This window comes from Thalassophryne amazonica, chromosome 2 (genome assembly GCF_902500255.1).
Source record: "Thalassophryne amazonica chromosome 2, fThaAma1.1, whole genome shotgun sequence".
In the NCBI taxonomy this organism is placed as follows: domain Eukaryota; kingdom Metazoa; phylum Chordata; class Actinopteri; order Batrachoidiformes; family Batrachoididae; genus Thalassophryne; species Thalassophryne amazonica.
This window is the reverse complement of record NC_047104.1, coordinates 112,871,390-112,890,025: the sequence shown is the minus strand read 5'-3', so window position 1 is coordinate 112,890,025 and position 18,636 is coordinate 112,871,390. Positions and strand designations below refer to the sequence as shown.

General features: G+C 41.4%; 1 protein-coding gene across 4 annotated transcripts in view; it reads left to right on the top strand.

Annotated features, from left to right (window-relative positions):
* ankrd11 (ankyrin repeat domain 11) overlaps positions 1-18,636 on the top strand; it is a 373,174-nt gene that overhangs the window by 315,343 nt on the left and 39,195 nt on the right. For all 4 annotated transcript variants that reach the window (XM_034192122.1, XM_034192131.1, XM_034192106.1 and 1 more), the window contains one exon: positions 154-286. In XM_034192122.1, coding sequence (XP_034048013.1) covers positions 154-286 — 133 coding nt within the window. The remainder of the gene's footprint in view (positions 1-153; positions 287-18,636) is intronic.

Sequence of the window (18,636 nt, the reverse complement as noted above, 5' to 3'; positions counted from 1 at the left end):
ATCCATGTCATGTGACATACAAAGCAGCAGTCAAATGACAAGAATCCACTCAGCCGTATCACACATTTTATCTTAGTAAAAACTCTATCTTTTCTCACAGTGTGATGAATATTTTTCCTTTTTTTTTTTCATTACTTTTTGTCTCTTTTTCAGGATAAGGTGTTGTCAAATAAGACTCCAAAGTTGGATCGCAGTGATGGGGTCAAAGAGATGAAAGAAAAGGCCTCTAAAAGGAAGCTGCCATTCACTGCTGGAGCTAATGGAGACCAGAAAGATTCTGACTCAGGTAGGACAATAATCAGCTACTGACATGTATTGTGACATTTCCACAAGATTTTGAAGATGGGAATTTTTTAAAAATTGGAATTATTACATCACATTCTCTCATCAGCACTATTTCATGGGGGGGGGGGTGTAACCTCTGTAGAGCAGAGGTGTCAAACTGGCTCCAGAGAGGGCCAAGAGCATGCAGGTATCACCTGGTGGAGTGGGTGGTTGCAAAGAAAACCTGCACGCTCTTAGCCCTCTCTGGAGCCAGTGTGACACCTCTGCTGTAGAGGGTATGCACTGACATCATCAGACCACGCCCTGAGATGGTATACCTCCATGTTCAAAGGAAAGTAGCTAAAAGAAATCAATTGTTTACAGCAACTGAATATTCCAAAATTCCACAACCTAAGAGCAAATCCTTTTTTGTGTGTGTGTTGAAGTCAGCAAAGGATAGGCATACAGTGATGGAAGCTTTCTGGAAATGACTGGAAATCCGGGTTTTTACTCACTTGGTGAACGTTTTTCAGGTTATTTTTGGATAACATATGTTGGAATACATTCATTCGGTTCCATTCAGTTCCATGCCCAAACAGTTGGTGGTGGTCATGCTCTGTGTTGGTTTGCAAGCCGCCAAGAAGCAGAAGAAGAAGAAGGGTTATTTTTAATTTCCTGGTTGATTTAATGTGGGCTGTCTTCATGAAGTTTGTGTTGTAAAGCTTTTGGAAACGTCTCTGAGACGCCACAGTGGATATTAACTCTGACGTTTTCACATCATGATCCGAGACTGAAGGATTAATGTTATTTGCCGCTCCATGTCCACAGAGCAGTGAATGAGAGACGATGTTCTGATGTTACTGTGAGCTGCGTGCCACACTGAAACTACAAAACAGTTGATTAAACGTTGTTGCTGTGTGAGGTGGTTTAAAGTTGATCAGAAAGTGGAGCTGGTTCGAGCCCAAATGACCACAACAGCGATCAGACTCTTTTTAATCATTGTTTATACAGAAAAGCTAATACTCTGGTAAGTCATTGATCTTATGTTTCTGTCTGGGAAGAATTTACTCTACAGGGTCACTCTAGCCTGCTAAATCTGCATTTTGGTTATTCTGGACACAGTCTTTCTGAAGATTTGGGATGAAAAATCAGAAACATAATGGCAGATTTCACAATTTTGAAAAGAGGGCACAGCCTGTCTTGTGATAACAGCATGAAGAGCAAGTTTAGATGGCAGTGGTTAGAGGAAAAAGACAAGAATGGAGATATATATATTTTATACAAATAATGGATGGTAAGGAGTCCAGTATAACTTTTCTGAATCCAATATTTCTCTATGTTGGATGACTAGCCATCCATCAATTGTTATGTTCACCACCACCCTCCCAAATTAAGCAAACAACAAAGAGTCAAGTAAATTAGATCAATTTATTTTGTTGTGAACAGCATATGATTGATTCAGATGAATGCTTCTAAAACGTCAGTAGCGTGCTTGTCTACCTTCTTCGTGTTTTTTGGCATCCTTGGAGTTCAATATTTCCACCAGTTACTCCTCTGTGAACTCAGCAAACCTCGCTGGCAGACGATTTTCTGCTGTTGTTGACATGTTTGTTGCCATTTTTTCAGCCAGCGTCTGTCAGCAAGTTTCTGACCTTCGTATGCCGCGCTCTGATTGGCTAGCTGTTGGCAATAAGCTCTAACGCTATTGGTCAGTGGGAACCGATCCAATATATTTACAATATATATATATATCCAATATATAACTTCTGGTCCTAGCCTTTTTGGATCCTTCTGGATCCAACATAACTTTCTGGCACCAAGCATAAGACAAACCAGGGAGGTAAGAAGGTATTTTTATTTGGTTATCACTAGGGCAGTCACAATTATTACAGTATTTGCCAATCGCGATTATTTTTCATATTCGCGATTACCGTGAATTATTTATTTTATCCACAAAGCATAAAATGACTCAGAATCTGATGTCATTGTGCTGCAGCCTTGCTTACTCTGTTTCGCTCTCGTTTTAAGGCAGGACAATAACATGGAGGCTGAGGAGCGATCCCTCCTGCCGTTTGGATAAGACGGCCGATTTAAAACAGTGGCCGTCTTCTTCAGAGCGGTCTAAAATGCGGAGTTTACTGTCGGTTGTGTGTGTCTGTGTATGTGCACGCGGAGTCAACAGGCTGCAGACGGCGAGGGAGGGGTGGGGGAGGAAGATTCCTGAATGGAGGCACGACACATTAAGCATGGTTTACACATAGACGGTTTGTCAACGGGTAGTACTTAGACCGAAGTTTGCGGTAGTTCCTGCTGTTTTCGCCGTGGAAAGGGCGGAGCATTTCGCTGGCATTTTGACCACCATACTAGCTGCAAATAACGCGAATAAAACGCCGCTAAATCCTCCGAATAAGCACCGTTTTGACGCCGTAGCATCCGGCACACGTCAGGCAACGGGGGTTAATACCAGTTCTATCCTTTACAATCGCAGGTTAAGACGCACGTGAGAACGGCGGTGTTCTGCTGCCACCGATAATGCCCTGTGTACCGCTGGATTTATTCCAGGCAATCCTGCGATACTCCAGGAACTTTTGCATATAGACACCGCCCCCAGAGTATAATAGGCTGTTGCAGCAGGAATATATGCCTGTCACTACAGAGGGAGGGAGATCATACTCAGCCTTTTCTTCTTTCCTTTTCCCCTCCTCAATGTGTTGCTCCGTCTCCACCACAGGGCTACCCTCTACTTCTGAACCAGACCTCTTGGTAAGTCCTTGCCGCTGCCAATTTTCTTTTAGGATGCATACTGGAGCTTCTCTGCAAAAATATCTGGAGCTGGCCGCGAGTGAGAGGCTGCATGCAGCGCGCTAGTGTTTTTATATTGACCGCCGCCTGTCGGCCGTTTGGAACACCGTTAACCGGGAAGTGGCGTTTAGAATGGCATACTGTCCGCTAGCGCCACCGTTTTGTCTGCTTTTGTCGCCGGTTAAAACACCCTTGAGGACGCCGATGTGGGCTCTATCGCCGTTTTACATGCCGGTGATTAGGGATACAACGCCGGCTGCCAATTACGGCGGTGTAAACTGCGGCACTACAGGAAGGGGCAGGATGAAACGGCGATTAAAAAGTATCAAACGCCGTTGTTCGCGTTGTCTCCGTCATCACGTGAATTCTCCGGGAATGCTCCGGGAATTATTCGACATGTTGAATAATTTTTTCGACGATTCCCGGTAAAGCCGGAACTAAGCCACATCCCCCTAGTGCCGGCGTTAACAACGGCGTGTGATCCTTAAGACGGCCAAAAACTCTTCCGGGACGCTTCCGGGAGCTCTTACCGTCTATGTGTAAACGGGTCTTTAGTCTGCTGAGAACCATCAGTGCACACAGCGAGCACGGAGCAGAGAGAGGATTGTAAACCCGAGTGAACGTTAAAAAAACAAAACAAAAACGTGGAGCTGTTTTTATTTCTCTCTGAACTTTCTCTCCAGGTGTGATTCTGCCGTTACCGTCTTGTTCACACCACGTGTGCGTTGTATACTGAATTTATGAGATCATGAGATGAAATAAATGGTCAGATATCTTTAAAAACATATTTAAAAAATAAGAATATATGAATGAACGTGGAGAAGCTGTGGTGATGTTCAGACGCACAAATCACAAAAAGCAGGTGAGAACTCTGAACTTTAACAGCTGTTATTTTCCAGAGGTATTTATTTGTTCATTCGTGAGCTTAATATAGTGTTTAAGCACAAAACGTGACTGATGTGGAGAAACAATTTCAGAAATGCAACAGAAACAACCACAGATCAGAAAAAGTTGGGACTGTATGTAAAATGAAGATTAAAAATAAAAATGTTGCACTATTCCCAGTTTCTCCACTCACAGAAGCCAAACGTTCTTCCAGTGTTGTGTAATTATACTACGATAGTAGAATATAAAGAAGGGGAAAAAAAAATAGACAATATATTCGTCAATCACAATTATTTGTCTGACAGTTAATCGTCTCCAGAAATTCCTACAACCCTAGTTATCACTTGTATTATGCATGAGACAGCAAATGTTGGCATTAATGTAGTTTTATAATATTTGTTAACAAAGACAAAGATTGAACTCTTGTAGAGGGTATTATGTTGAGAAAAATTACATTATTATGTTGCAGGTTATTTTGACCTGTTCTATTTAAATCCACTCAAAACAGAACAAAAACCAAGTTAAACCAATAACTTTATTTTAGATTATATAAACATTTAGAAAAGAGATGCATATTTCATTCCAACACTACATTGAAGAACTATTTACAACCCCAATTCCAGTGAAATTGGGACGTTGTGTAAAATGTAAATAAAAACAGAATACAATGATTTGCAAATCCTCTTCAACCTATATTCAATTGAATACACCACAAAGACAAGATATTTAATGTTCAAACTGATGAACTTTATTCAGTGGTGGGCACAGTTCCGATAATCCGATAACAGATAATTATTGAAGATAATGTTTTCATTATCGGATTATCTTTTTAGATAACTTTAAAAACCATTATCGGACTAATTATGTTCCGATACATTTTTGTCCGATAACTTTTAGACCGATAACATAGTAAACAAAGATGAACAGGGACAAACACTTTTAAAATTTAAAATCAGTTGAGCACCTACCTGTTAAAAGTTTCCTAACAGATGCATAGTTCTACCCTTTGCAAACAGAAGAGAGCTTCTTCCATAAGAAACCACTCTATCCTCTGCAGGCAAAAGAGAACTGGTCTTACAAAAAAAAAAAAAATAATAATAATTTCCTTTAACACCATACTAATACGCTGGCAATATCACCCAAGTCATCCAGAGGCATAACTTATGGTTCAAATTTTAACCAAACTAATTTTGGACAAGTTATTTAAAATTACTGTCATGTCTGACGTTTTATAAAGTGAAAATATCAGATATATGTTTTAGTTTTAAAGTAATGTGCTAATTTTAAGGTTTTAGTGAGCACATGCTGTGCCCAGCAGTGCATTATGGATAGGATAGTCTAATCTCAGTATGTTCACGACAGGACAAATGCATTTGAGACACTCTGTTCAGGCTCTATGGACAGCCGCATTAAACTCTAGTGCCTAAAACTCTCGTGAATATATTCTCTGGGTTTATAGACGTTATTGTATTTGCGTTTGTTAAATTCCACGCATTTTAAAAGTAGCAGACACGGATTATCTGGGATTTTGTTTTGGCAAGTTTTTCAGGCCTCTACTGCCATCTACTGGCCAGTAGTGTTCATGGCAGTATTTGCCCTAAGTACTAAGCATCTGGGCACCAGTAGATGGCAGTGTTCTACTTATTTTGACCCCAGTTATATCAGATGGTTGTCAGATCAACTTTTTGGCTTTGCAAATGGATTTTTTTTCTTTTTTTTCTTTTTTTTTTACAAATTAAGTTTGAAAACAAAACAACAAAAAAAATAACATTACAAGACAGCTCTGTGGTGTTTGCACAGGCACAGTGCGAGCGGTTGGACGCTTATAGCCCCTCAGCAGCAGGATACACTCACGACGGCTGACCAGAATAATATCAAACAGGTTTGATTTTCATTGGACCATACGATCGGCGATCAGGAGGTGGTCGTGAGATGTTAAACGCAGCTTGTTACTCCATGTACACTACACGATGCAGGACGTGTGATTAGCCTGAAACTCGGTCCAAAAAATTCTTGCATGAATGAAAAATGATCTGAAAAAGGGCTAAAACTCGCATAGTGTAAAGCCAACATTTATGTGTCAAGACTATTGAGTGCACGTTTTACAACATCATCAAACGTCCGCACGGAACAATATAATAAAATGAGCGCATATTCTCTCTGCATGCAAAACATTTTGAGATGACACTTCCAGGGCTCCATAAAAATGCCTGTTTTTACAAATAAAAAATGGAATATTTTACAAAAGTACATTTATAACCAACAGCATTAGAGAAGACTGCATAAACTTAATATCTAATCAAGTTGGGATGTCTGTAACATGCAGCCCTAACCAGGTCTGGTCGTGGTAAGGTTTCAGCTTTGTGTTTTCTTTTAATTAGGCACACAAGGACCAAGGTTTGTGCTTATTTGACTTTGGACTTCAGAATTTAGTTTGTTGACATTTGTGCAACACAGAAGCTTTGATAACGGCCTTAAAGTGCATTGCTTGAGTTGCGGCTTTATGTGCAGTGATTACTTTTGAGAAGGCTTAACCACGTCGGGTAGCAGTGGAAAGCATGAAGTGTGTATGAACACGAAGCCGTTATATTTTGGGGCCAAGCTTGCTAAGGTTTGACTTTGAACACGGTTGGAGTGGTGGTGTTGTTGTTTGTTTGTTTTTGTTTTGTTTTTTGTGGTGGGTATGTTTTTTTTATGTGAGTGTGTATAATTACCCTGTAGCTTAAGGAAGTTATGAATTAATGGAATGTTTGATTTTGAGATGCTTTGTCTCCTCATTACTCCTTATTACCACTCTTCAAGCGCTGCAGTATGTACGAGTATGTATGTACGTATGTTTTGGCCTGTTGTGTCATTTAAATTATGATGTGAGGTCACTGAATCTACTTCATGCTTAATATACAAACACTATTTTGTTTTAGTTGGTTTCACGTTGTTGACCTGATAGATTTCTGGAGTTGTTTCTGAGAGGTCAGCTCCACCCCTCTCAGTAAGGGGTGGTGTTAACCCTCCTCTCAGGAACAATAGCAATGAGGTCTGTGTATTACTATGCAAATAACTGTCGACCATCTGTTGTTGGCTTGCATAGTACTTTCTTTGAACGTTCTGCTCCCAACCTTTCTACAGCATATTCTCTTTGGTTTAGCTTGCGTGCAGTCTGACATGCCTGTGAGTAAACTCGTAAACTAAGCATGAACTGAGCATGAACTTTGTGACGAGCAGGAGACAACCTGCAGCTGTAGATAATTTCTCTGTGATTCTGGGAGCGATAAGAGATGTTTTCATCAACCAAGTTCTGAGAGCAAATGTGTCATTGGCTATGATATTATTATTTTATATAGCGTGGCCTCAAGCGGGTCAAAGCGTGGCATCCAGTGGGACAAAGCGGGTCGCATTGGCACAACAAATTGCACAGCAATGCAGGGATCAAGTTTGTGTCAATGTCAAGGTGCCTTTAGTAGTTTGGCTGTGACTACCTGTACAACAGTTGGAAAATGAGCTTGGGACCTGGTCATACATATTGAAGAACCTCTCCTCAGAATATTTTGTGAGTGGCAAAGATTTTAGCGGCTTCACTGGAGTTATTTCCTCCGCGGCTTTAAACACACATCCACTTTCACGCAGTCATCCAAATTTTAACTTTGTGTTCATCCATTATTGACTGAAAAATCACTCTTTTGTGACCTAGCTTCTTTTGAAGCATGATGAGTCACTGCCTCAGTGTGCACACACAGCGGAGCTCATGTGATGCATTAACAAGATATTAAATCGACCATAGACATACTTTAACAGCGAGGAACTATTTTATCAAGGTATAAAAACATTAAAAATAGTTACCTTAAGCTGTTCAACATACATTCCACATGGAGCAGGAAAAACAGGAAAAAGCGTCCACATGAAACAGTCCTCTGTGATTCCAGAAGTGATTAGAGGTGTTTTCAGCATCCATGGTTTGGCAGAAAATGATTAATCCGCTACAAAATAATTATTTTATATACATCTTCCAGTGCACAGAGCAGGTGGAATTGTGTGCGCAAGAGGGCAGCCGCTCCAAAAATAGCCTCTCAGGTCCAGCGTAACTGCCAGGCGCATGGATAATGGGCTTTTAGCAGCCTCATAAGCACCACGCACATGCCTTTAAAACCTCGTACACAAACTTCCCCACGCTGTTGTTGCTAAATTTTGAACATCTTGAAATTAGCGCTACGCTCAGAGAGGAGCCTCGTTAACTGAAGATAATGCCTCTAAGAGCCACTCAGAGCCACTATTCTCCCACGATAGTTGAAGAAACCCTCTCATAGCAAAGAAAACATGCTGCGTGGCTCATTATTCATCCTTCATTATTTGGTGGTACCCAGGTTTTAATTTTGAACATCTTGAAATTCGTGCCACACTCAGAGAGGAGCCTTGTTAACTGAAGATAATGCCTCTAAGAGCCACTCAGTGCCACCATTCTCCCACGATAGCTGAAGAAACCCTCTCGTAGCAAAGAAAACATGCTGCATGGCTCATTATTCATCCTTCATTATTCGGTGGGACCCAGGCTTGAGTAGCACAAGTAATCTTTGATTCTTTGGAGAGCAGGTACATGAATGGATAAGGAACTGGCATGCCAATATGTAGATCTGGGTTTGAATCCCGCTTGTGCTATGTCTCTGTGTCTTTTGATGACAATCTGTATTGCCTCAATCAGTCACCTTTGACTGGGAATTAACCCAGACAGAGCGGGACCCATTTACAGTTGAGTAGGGTGATGTAGATTGATCCCAGGTTACTACCTGCGATGGACTGGTGTTCTGTCCAGGGAGAGTCGTGGACTCTTCTCTGCTTCATGCCATGAAAACCAGAGATAAACACTGGCACGATGGTCCTCAAGTGACATCAGCAACACAATGCATTGTAGCCCTTTTCGTCACATAAGCTGTACATTAGTACTAATGCTACTGGAGGTAACCCTCACTATTGGGTTGCAAAGTTGAATTTTTGAAATTTAGAGTGCTTTAGAATGGTGAGCTATTGTGTTTTGAAATGTCCCACCCTTTCGTATGATCACAATGGAAAACCATTTTGGAACAGTATTAGATTTTTCACCTTTCCTGCTGGAAAACAGCACCAAATAGTTCAGATCGCTAAATCCCCAGGAAACCGAAGCCAAAACAAAACAAGAAATCTGGACTTGCCTTGAGTTTCAGAGACATCATTTAACCTTCGTCCAGCTTTGTTTCTGTAGCTGGCGCATTGTCAGAATTTTCAAACTGTTGAAAAATGTGAATGAATCCTGACGACAACCTCAATTTGTCCGTATTGCATTTTGCTTTCTGTCTTGATAGTTCCTTATCGTTTGGTAGTTCCTGTACCATCAGCATTCCGTTTGATTGTCGTCCAACTTCGTCCAACCTCCCAAGTCCGACGTCTTGCACCAACATTGACGATATCTGAACGGATCAATAACTAAAGTTCAGACGAGCTGAACGTTACTTGTCCATATGTGGGATGAAAAGCAACGTTTTCATACAGAAACAGTAGCGGCAAGAACGTTTTATCAACTACTTTAACTATTTACGCATGTTCGCATGCCGTCTGTGGCTCCAAAGTGCATGTGTGCGCACACGTTCAAACCTGTTGTCAAGACAGTGCAGCTGCAGGTGGCTGTGTAGAGCACAAGCTCGCTGCAGAAATGATCACAACATCAAGGTCACCATTTGCTTTGTTTTCCTTTTGTTAGTTTCGGTTTCATTTCGGTCTTTCATGCGCTCTGCACTCGCAGGCTTTTCGGTGATGGGAGACGTCCCGGGTCATTCGTCCACTTTTTCAAAGATTTGCAGCTTTGTTACTTTTTTCCTTCATTTAGCAAACGCCGTGTGACCAGGCCTTAAGGTGACAAAGAGTAGTAGAAACATAGACATGACATAGAAATAAATATTCAAATAAGTTGTTTTGTTGTGTTTAAAGTAGTTACTACAACAACAACATGTTTGTATGTGAGATTGAGAGACGGTCAGTGGGGACGTGCATTTGTGCATACGATGGTCTTCTGGTTCTGCATTTTAAAATCTGCAGATCCTGCACACACCCATTGCTGAATTGAATGTGGGGATCTAGTGACTTATAATTCCAAAACTGCTCGTACGAGGTCTGTTAGAAAAGTATCCGACCTTTTTATTTTTTTCAAAAACCTGATGGATTTGAATCACGTGTGCTTGCATGAGCCAACCTTGAACCTTCGTGCGCATGCGTGATTTTTTTCACGCCTGTCGGTTGCGTCATTTGCTTGTAAGCAGCCTTTGTGTGAGGATGGGTGGAGTCTCGGCGTTTTTTCTTGGCAAGGAAATGGCAGAACGACTGAAGCAGCGCGACTGCATCAAATTTTGCTAGAAACTGGGCGACAGCCAGGTGGAAACCATTCGGATTATTCAGACGGCTTTCGGTGACGATCCTCTGGGCATCACAGGAGCGGTACAACCGGTTTAAAGACATCCGCACAACGGTGGAGAGCGAGCCACGCTCAGGTCAGCCGTCAACATGCTGAAATGACCATATCATTTCCAAAGTGAACGCCGTTGCCCAGCTCTTCCACCATTCGGAAGATTCAGACAGCTTTCGGTGGCTTTTCAGTCGTGTGACTATCCGAGAAACTGTGGACGAGCTGGGCATGTCAGGGCATGTCCTGTGAGGCTTCATCACGGAGGCGCTGTTGCTGCGCCATCAGCATCGTGCCGATGAATTTCGCTGCAACTCTTTTCATGGCAAAATCTTCTGTCACAGTGGAATGTGCTGAAAAACTGCTGATGTCCACCTCTTCCACAATTTCTCGGATAATCACAAGACGATCCCACATCACCACAGTGTTCACTTTGGAAATGATCCAGTCATTTCAGCATGTTGTTCCCGACCGGAGCACAGCGTGCTCTCCACCATTGTGCGGACGTCTTTAAACTGGTTGTACCGCTCCTTAATCTGTGTGATGCCCAGAGGATCGTCACCGAAAACCGTGTGAATAATCCGAATGGTTTCCACCTGGCTGTGGCCCAGTTTCTAGCAAATTTTGATGCAGTCGCACTGCTCCAGTCGTTCCACTATTTCCTTGCAAAGAAAAAAACGACGAGAGACGACACCCATCCTCACACAAAGGCTGCTTACACGCAAATGATGCAACCGACAGGCATGAAAAAAATCACGCATGCGCACGAAGGTTCAAGGATGGCTCATGCAAGCACACGTGATTCAAATCCATCAGGTTTTTGAAAAAAAATAAAAAGGTCGGCTACTTTTCTAACAGACCTCGTATGTATAGGCCACAAATGACGTACGTTGTCGTGTGTAAACATCTTCTTCTACAAAACCACTGAACCAATGAAGGTGAAACTTGGATGTTCCTACACACACGTCTATCTATCTATCTATCTATCTATCTATCTATCTATCTATCTATCTATCTATCTATCTATCTATCTATCTATCTATCTATCTATCTATCTATCTATCTATCTATCTATCTATCTATCTATCTATCTATCTATCTATCTATCTATCTATCTATCTATCTATCTATCTATCTATCTATCTATCTATCTATCTATCTATCTATCTATCTATCTATATATATATATATATATATATATATATATATATATATATATATATATATATATAGTAGGCCTATTAACATAATTTAAAAACTTGTATAACGCTTGAAGCGTGCATTTTTAAAATGCATTGAAACAGAGACTGAGTCTGGTGAATTTAATGGGACAATTGCTTAATTCAGTCATGTGTTTTACATGACCAAATTCAGTCAGGTGACTCCAAAGGCTTAATAGCTTATAATTTTACACTCTTACAAGACGTTTTAATCTGCCGAGGTGGAGATGGAGCCTGTGACAAAAGCACTGACTGCAGCCTTTTCCAGTCATTCAGAGTCACTGAGGAAGATACCATGACGTCAACAGCAACCTACCAGGAATATTCATTTTCAGGAATATCAATTCCTGAAAATGAAAAAGAAATCATTGTTATTTTGGAAATTGTATGAATTAAAAAGTGGTAACATTTTACCGGCCTACCCTGTACACACAGAAAAGCAACCAACCTAGCCAAACAAAAAGATAAAACCAGACAAAACTCACATCCTGACAATAATGAATGTTTTTTTAATTCTTTCAATGGAATGAATATTTGATTCAGCTCACAAAATATTCCTACTATTGAACTCATAAACATTCATTATTTATATACTGTTTTGTATCAAATGAGTTTGGGTGGAAGTTCCATCTTGTGCAGCAATCCTAACATGCTGTAGTTACCTAGTACATAAATATGGGCTCCGTGGACTTCAGGCCACAGCTGTCACTGACTGTGGCACACCCATGTATACACAAGTTGCAGTGGAGGATCAGAGAAACTGCTCAAAGAGGACAAGCATGATGTTTCCTCTGCCAACATGAGGTCTTGCTGTGTGAGCCTTTATTGTCCAGAGCAGTGATTATCAACCGGGGTGCCGTGATCGATCGTCAGGGGTGCCGTGGGTAGGGCTGTCACAATTATTACAATATTCGTCAATCGCGATTATTTTTCATATTCGCGATTACCGTGAATTATTTATTTTATCCACAAAGCATAAAACGACTCAGAATCTGACGTCATTGTGCTGCAGCCTCACTCTCGTCTTAGGTGATTTGGCGCTATACAAGAAAAAAGTTGATTGATTGATTGATTAAGGCGGGACAATAACAAGGAGGCTGACGGCCGATTAAAACGGTGCCGTCTTCTTCAAAAGCTGTCTAAAATGCGGAGCTGGTGGTGTGTGTGTCTGTGCCTGTGTGTGTGCGTGTGCGCGGAGTTAACGGGCTGCAGACTGCGAGGGAGGGGGTGGGTGAGGGAGATTCCTGAATGCAGGCGCGAACACGTTCAGTGCGCTGCGAGCGCGGAGCAGAGAGAGGATTTTAACCCGAGTGAACATATTAACAAAACAAAAACGTGAAGCTGCCTTTACTTCTCTCTGAAGGTGTGATTCTGCCGTTACCATCCTGTCCACACCATGTGCGCATCGTATGCTGAATTTATGAGACCATGAGATGAAATAAACGGTCACATATCTTTAAAAACATATTTAAAAAATGAGAATATATGAATGAACTGAGCCACAAAAAAAAGAACAATGTTCAGATGCACAGATCACAAAAAGCAGGTGAGAACTCTGAACTTTAACAGCTGTTGTTTTCCAAAGGTATTTATTTGTTCAGTCTTGAGCTTAATGCAGTGTTTAAGCACAAAACGTGACTGATGAGGAGAAACAATTTCAGAAATGCAACAGAAACAACCACAATTCAGAAAAAGTTGGGACTGTATGTAAAATGAAGATAAAAATAAAAATGTTGCACCATTCCCAGTTTCTCCACTCACAGAAGCCAAACGTTCTTCCAGAGTTGTGTAATTATACTACAATAGTAGAATATAAAGAAAGGAGAAAAAAATAGACAATATATTCGTCAATCGCAATTATTTGTCTGACAATTAATCGTCTCCAGAAATTCCTAATCGTGACAGCCCTACTTGAGATCAGAGTGCAAAATGCTTGAGGATTTTCGAAATGCGGTGTTTTCTGTATCGATTTTCTATTGCGATAATTGGGTTTTGCGCAAAACCATGAAAGGGTGCCGCGGCTCAAAAAAGGTTGAAAATCACTGGTCCAGAGAACAAATGGGCTGAATTTTTTAAAACTGCTATTTGTTAATGTATTGCTCCAATTACAGTGTTTCCTACAGAATTATGGGGGGAAATGGAAAGGTGGACCTCAAACCCAGAGGGGTCTGGGGGCTCCTGTGGCTGAAAGTTTTGTAGCTCCTGTGGCTGAAAGTTTTGTACAATTTCCGATTAATTGTGTCAGTCTGGGGGCAGCATGGTGGCTTAGTGGTTACCACTGTTGCCTCACAGCGAGAAGGTCATGGGTTCAATTCCCGCCTGTGGCCTTTCTGTGTGGAGTTTGCATGTTCTCCCTGTGTTTGCGTGGGTTTCCTCCTGGTGCTCCGGTTTCGAAAGAGGTGTGCATTAGGTGGATTGGAATCTTTAAATTGTCCGTAGGTGTGCGAGTGGGTGTGAGTGTGTTTGTTTGTCTGATTGTGGCCCTGTGACAGACCGGCGTCCTGTCCTGGGTGTACCCCACCTTGCGCTGTATGACTGCTAGGATAGGATCCAGCCCCCGCAACCCTTAATTGGACGAAGCGGTTGAAAGTGAGTGAGTGTCAGTCTGGAACACTTTTAGAACAAAATTAATAGGCAAGAACTGTGAAGGTCTTTGTGCTCTTATAAACAGTTTAGTAGTAAATTAATTGTGAATGTGTTGGTTTATCCATGATCAGCATGGTGTCCAAGTGGTGAGTGGACTAGTTTCCAGAGTGGAAGTTTTCTGATTCAAGACCACTCCTGCCCCTCTCAGTGAAATGTGGAGTTACATCAGGAAGAGCATTCAGTGTATAACTTATGCCAAATTAATGTGCAGATCCAGATCTGTTTTGCTGTGGTGACCTTGAGGAAAAAGCGAGAAGCTGAAACAACTTCACTTCTTTACATTGGCTTATAAATATGATTGTCTCATGAAATCTATAAAAGTTTGTAAATATATGATTTCCGTTCACAAATTACAACCTCAATTCCAATGAAGTTGGGATGTTGTGTGAAATTAAACTAAAAACAGAACAGGATTTGCAAATCTCTTGAACCTATATTCAATTGAATACACCACAAAGACAAGATATTTAATGTTCAAACTGATAAACTTTATTGTTTTGTGCAAATATTTGCTCATTTTGGAAAAAAAAAAAAAGCTGTGACAGGGGCAACAAAAGACTGGGAAAGTTGATGAATGTTCAAAGAACACCTGTTTGGAACATTCCACAGGTGACCAGGTTAATTGGAAACAAGTGAATGTCATGATTGGGTATAAAAGGAGCATCCCCAAAAGGCTCAGCCATTCACAAGCAAAGATGGGGCGAGGATCACCACTTTGTGAACAACTGTGTGAAAAAATAGTCCCAACAGTTTAAAAACAATGTTTCTCAACGTTCAATTTCAAGGAATTTAGGGATTCCATCATCTACAGTCAAAAATATAATCAGAAGATTCAGAGAATCTGGAGAACTTTCTACACGTAAACAACAAGGCCGAAAACCAACATTGGATGCCCGTGACTTTTGATCCCTCACGTGGCACTGCATTAAAAACCGACATCATTGTGTAAAGGATCTTACCGCGTGCTCTCAGGAACACTTCAGAAAACCACTGTCGGTTAACACAGTTCGTCACTGCATCTACAAGTGCAAGACAAAACTGTACCATGCAAAGCGAAAGCCATACATCAACAACATCCAGAAATGCCGCCGCCTTCTCTGGGCCTGAGCTCATTTGAAATAGACAGACACAAAGTGGAAAAGTGTGCTGTGGTCTGATGAGTCCATGTTTCAAATTTGTTTTGGAAATCATGGACGTCCTGTCCTCCGGACAAAAGAGGAACAAGACCATTCAGACTGTTACCAGCGCAAAGTTAAAAAGCCAGCATCTGTGATGGTATGGGGGTGTGTTAGTGTCCATGGCATGGGCAACTTGCACATCTGTGATGGCACCATCAGTGCTCAAAGGTACATCCAGGTTGTGGAGCAACACATGCTGCCATCCAAGCAACGTCTTTTTCAGGGACGTCCCTGCTTATTTCAGCAAGACAATTCCAAGCCACATTCTGCAGGTGTTAAAACAGCGTGGCTTCATAGAAAAGAGTGCGGCCTGCCTGCAATCCAGACCTGTCGCTCATTGAAAATGTGTGGCGCGTTATGAAGCACAAAATACGACAACGGAGACCCCGAACTGTTGAACAACTGAAGTTGTACATCAAGCAAAAATGGGAAAGAATTCCACCTACAAAGCTTCAACAATTAGTGTCCTCAGTTCCCAAATGCTTATAGAGTGTTGTTAGAAGGAAAGGTGATGTAACACAGTGGTAAACATACCACTGTCCCAGCTTTTTTTAAACATGTTGCAGGCATCCATTTCAAAATGAGCAAATATTTGCACAAAAACAATAAAGTTTATCAGTTTGAACAAGGTTGAAGAGTATTTGCAAATCATTGTATTCTGTTTTTATTTACATTTTACACAAAGTCCTAATTTAATTGGAATTGGGGGTGTATCACCAAATAATTCACAATAAAAATGTGCAATAAAAATATGCAAATAAATATGCAATAGAAAAAAATGGAAAGGATAAACAGACAAACAGATTGAAGTTGTACATGAGGTATATGAATTATTAAGTTTTATGGAAGGTTAAACTGTTCATTAGTGTGATGGCCTGTGGAAAGAAACTGTTCTGTGTCCTGACACCCTTGTTTTGGAAGACAGCATCTGGAAATATTTTAATTCCTTGTCGTAGAAATTACTGAATAAACGCAGCATTTTTTTATCCCCCGCACTTTTTTCTCCTGGGGATTATGTCGTGGTGATTTCCGGCCTTCCGTCTCTCCTTACCCCCCTCCCAGTTGGGCTTATTTTACTGGAGTTATGGCCCTTGATAAACAAATCTACAACCCCTGGCAAAAATTATGTAATCACCGGCCTCAGAGGATGTTCATTCAGTTGCTTATTTCTGTAGAAAAAAAGCAGATCACACACATGACACAAAACTAAAGTCATTTCAAATGGCAACTTTCTGGCTTTAAGAAACACTATAAGAAATCAGGAAAAAAAAATTGTGGCAGTCAGTAACAGTTACTTTTTTAGACCAAGCAGAGGGAAAAAAATATGGAATCACTCAATTCTGAGGAAAAAAATTATGGAATCATGAAAAACAAAAGAACGCTCCAACACATCACTAGTATTTTGTTGCACCACGTCTGGCTTTTATAACAGCTTGCAGTCTCTGAGGCATGGACTTAATGAGTGACAAACAGTACTCTTCATCAATCTGGCTCCAACTTTCTCTGATTGCTGTTGCCAGATCAGCTTTGCAGGTTGGAGCCTTGCCATGGACCATTTTCTTCAACTTTCACCAAAGATTTTCAATTGGATTAAGATCCGGACTATTTGCAGGCCATGACATTGACCCTATGTGTCTTTTTGCAAGGAATGTTTTCACAGTTTTTGCTCTATGGCAAGATGCATTATCATCTTGAAAAATGATTTCATCATCCCCAAACATCCTTTCAGTTGATGATGGCAGGTCATGTGCCTTTATACGCTGTCTGTGGAGGATGTCGAAGATGTGTATATATTTGGCACGGTGGTGACCGGGTTCCTGCTGTGTGGAGCGGGCATAGCGCTGGTTTACCGGAAAATTAAGAAAGTGGAAGCGGCAATATTGGCCCGTCCAGGCTGCCCCACATGATTGATTCGATTGGAAAGGCAGTGTCAGTTCAGTCGGTGGGTGTTAACCACGCATTGGATACCATCTCGGGAAGAATGGCTGCACTGGAAAACCGCATTGATCGTCAGTAATGACCACATCTCCTCTCCTAATTCAGATGTATTGAAAGCCACTCTCTCTCAGACTGTGGAATCTTTCAGGCGTCTGCTAATCTGGATTTTCATTCGGCTTCCCAAAACACAGCTGCACTTCAAGGCCGCTGTGATAAAAACCTCCTGGAAGAAGAACAACGCTCATGCCTCACTCCCCTGGTCTCCCCCCGCCCTCAGCTTCTCCAGCTCTGACGTTGACTGTGGACAGTGGACTGTTTAGGGCTGGGCCCCTCCTCCCTCCAGAATGGACGAACAAAGCCGTTGATGGCGCCTAAAGGCAGCCTCCGGGTGTTCTGTCTGATAACTGGACTCTTACAAATCTCGGTCGTCGTCTCTCGTCCTGTTGTTGTGTGTGATCATTGTTCATTGTGCTGATGGGTTTTTTCCTGCATTGCTGCTGCATGATTCAATGCAGCAGCAATGAAGGTTTTTCTTTCCCAAGTTTTACCTTGTGTGTGCTTTTTATATGTGTTCATGTACCGGGCCGGCTTATGTGTGTTGTGTGTTATGTGTGTGTCTGTCGTCATGAGGCTGGTCATGGTTTGCTCAGCCCTGCTGTTGACCTAAGGCAGGATATACATCTGGAGCTGGTCCCTGGGTGCCTAAAGGCGACTTCTGCTCCTAACTGGCAATTAGGATGGGTTAAATGCAGTAAACACATTTCATTGTGCAGGGAACATGTTCCTTTGTGCATATGACAATAAAATTCTTTTGAATCCTTTGAATCCTTGAATATCCTCTGTTTCCATTCCTATATGTAATATGTCTTGCAAGATGATGTTCAGTACAGTTTATTTTGTCATTTTGTTGAAGGTCTGTTCTCTCCTACTGCTTGTCTTGATTTTGCTTGTATGATAGTGTCCTTGTAAAACTGTTTTATGCCTCAAAGTATCTCAAAATGCATCTAAAAAGCATTTAATTTTTCAAAATTTTGTGGGAGAGGCCCCAGAGACCTCTCTCCTTGCTCAACTCTCAGACAAACGCTTTACATCAGTGTTCGTCCACCCCAGACCATCACTAAAATGTTGAGTCAAAACTTTTTGCCACCAGCCCCCATGTAAATATGTAATTTACCACAGCTCTAAGGTGCTGGAAAAGGTTGAAATGGACCTTGAAAAATACTTGAATTTGACCTTGGAAAAGGTGTAGGAACCCTGCAGTATGCTCGGTGCAGCCACTTTG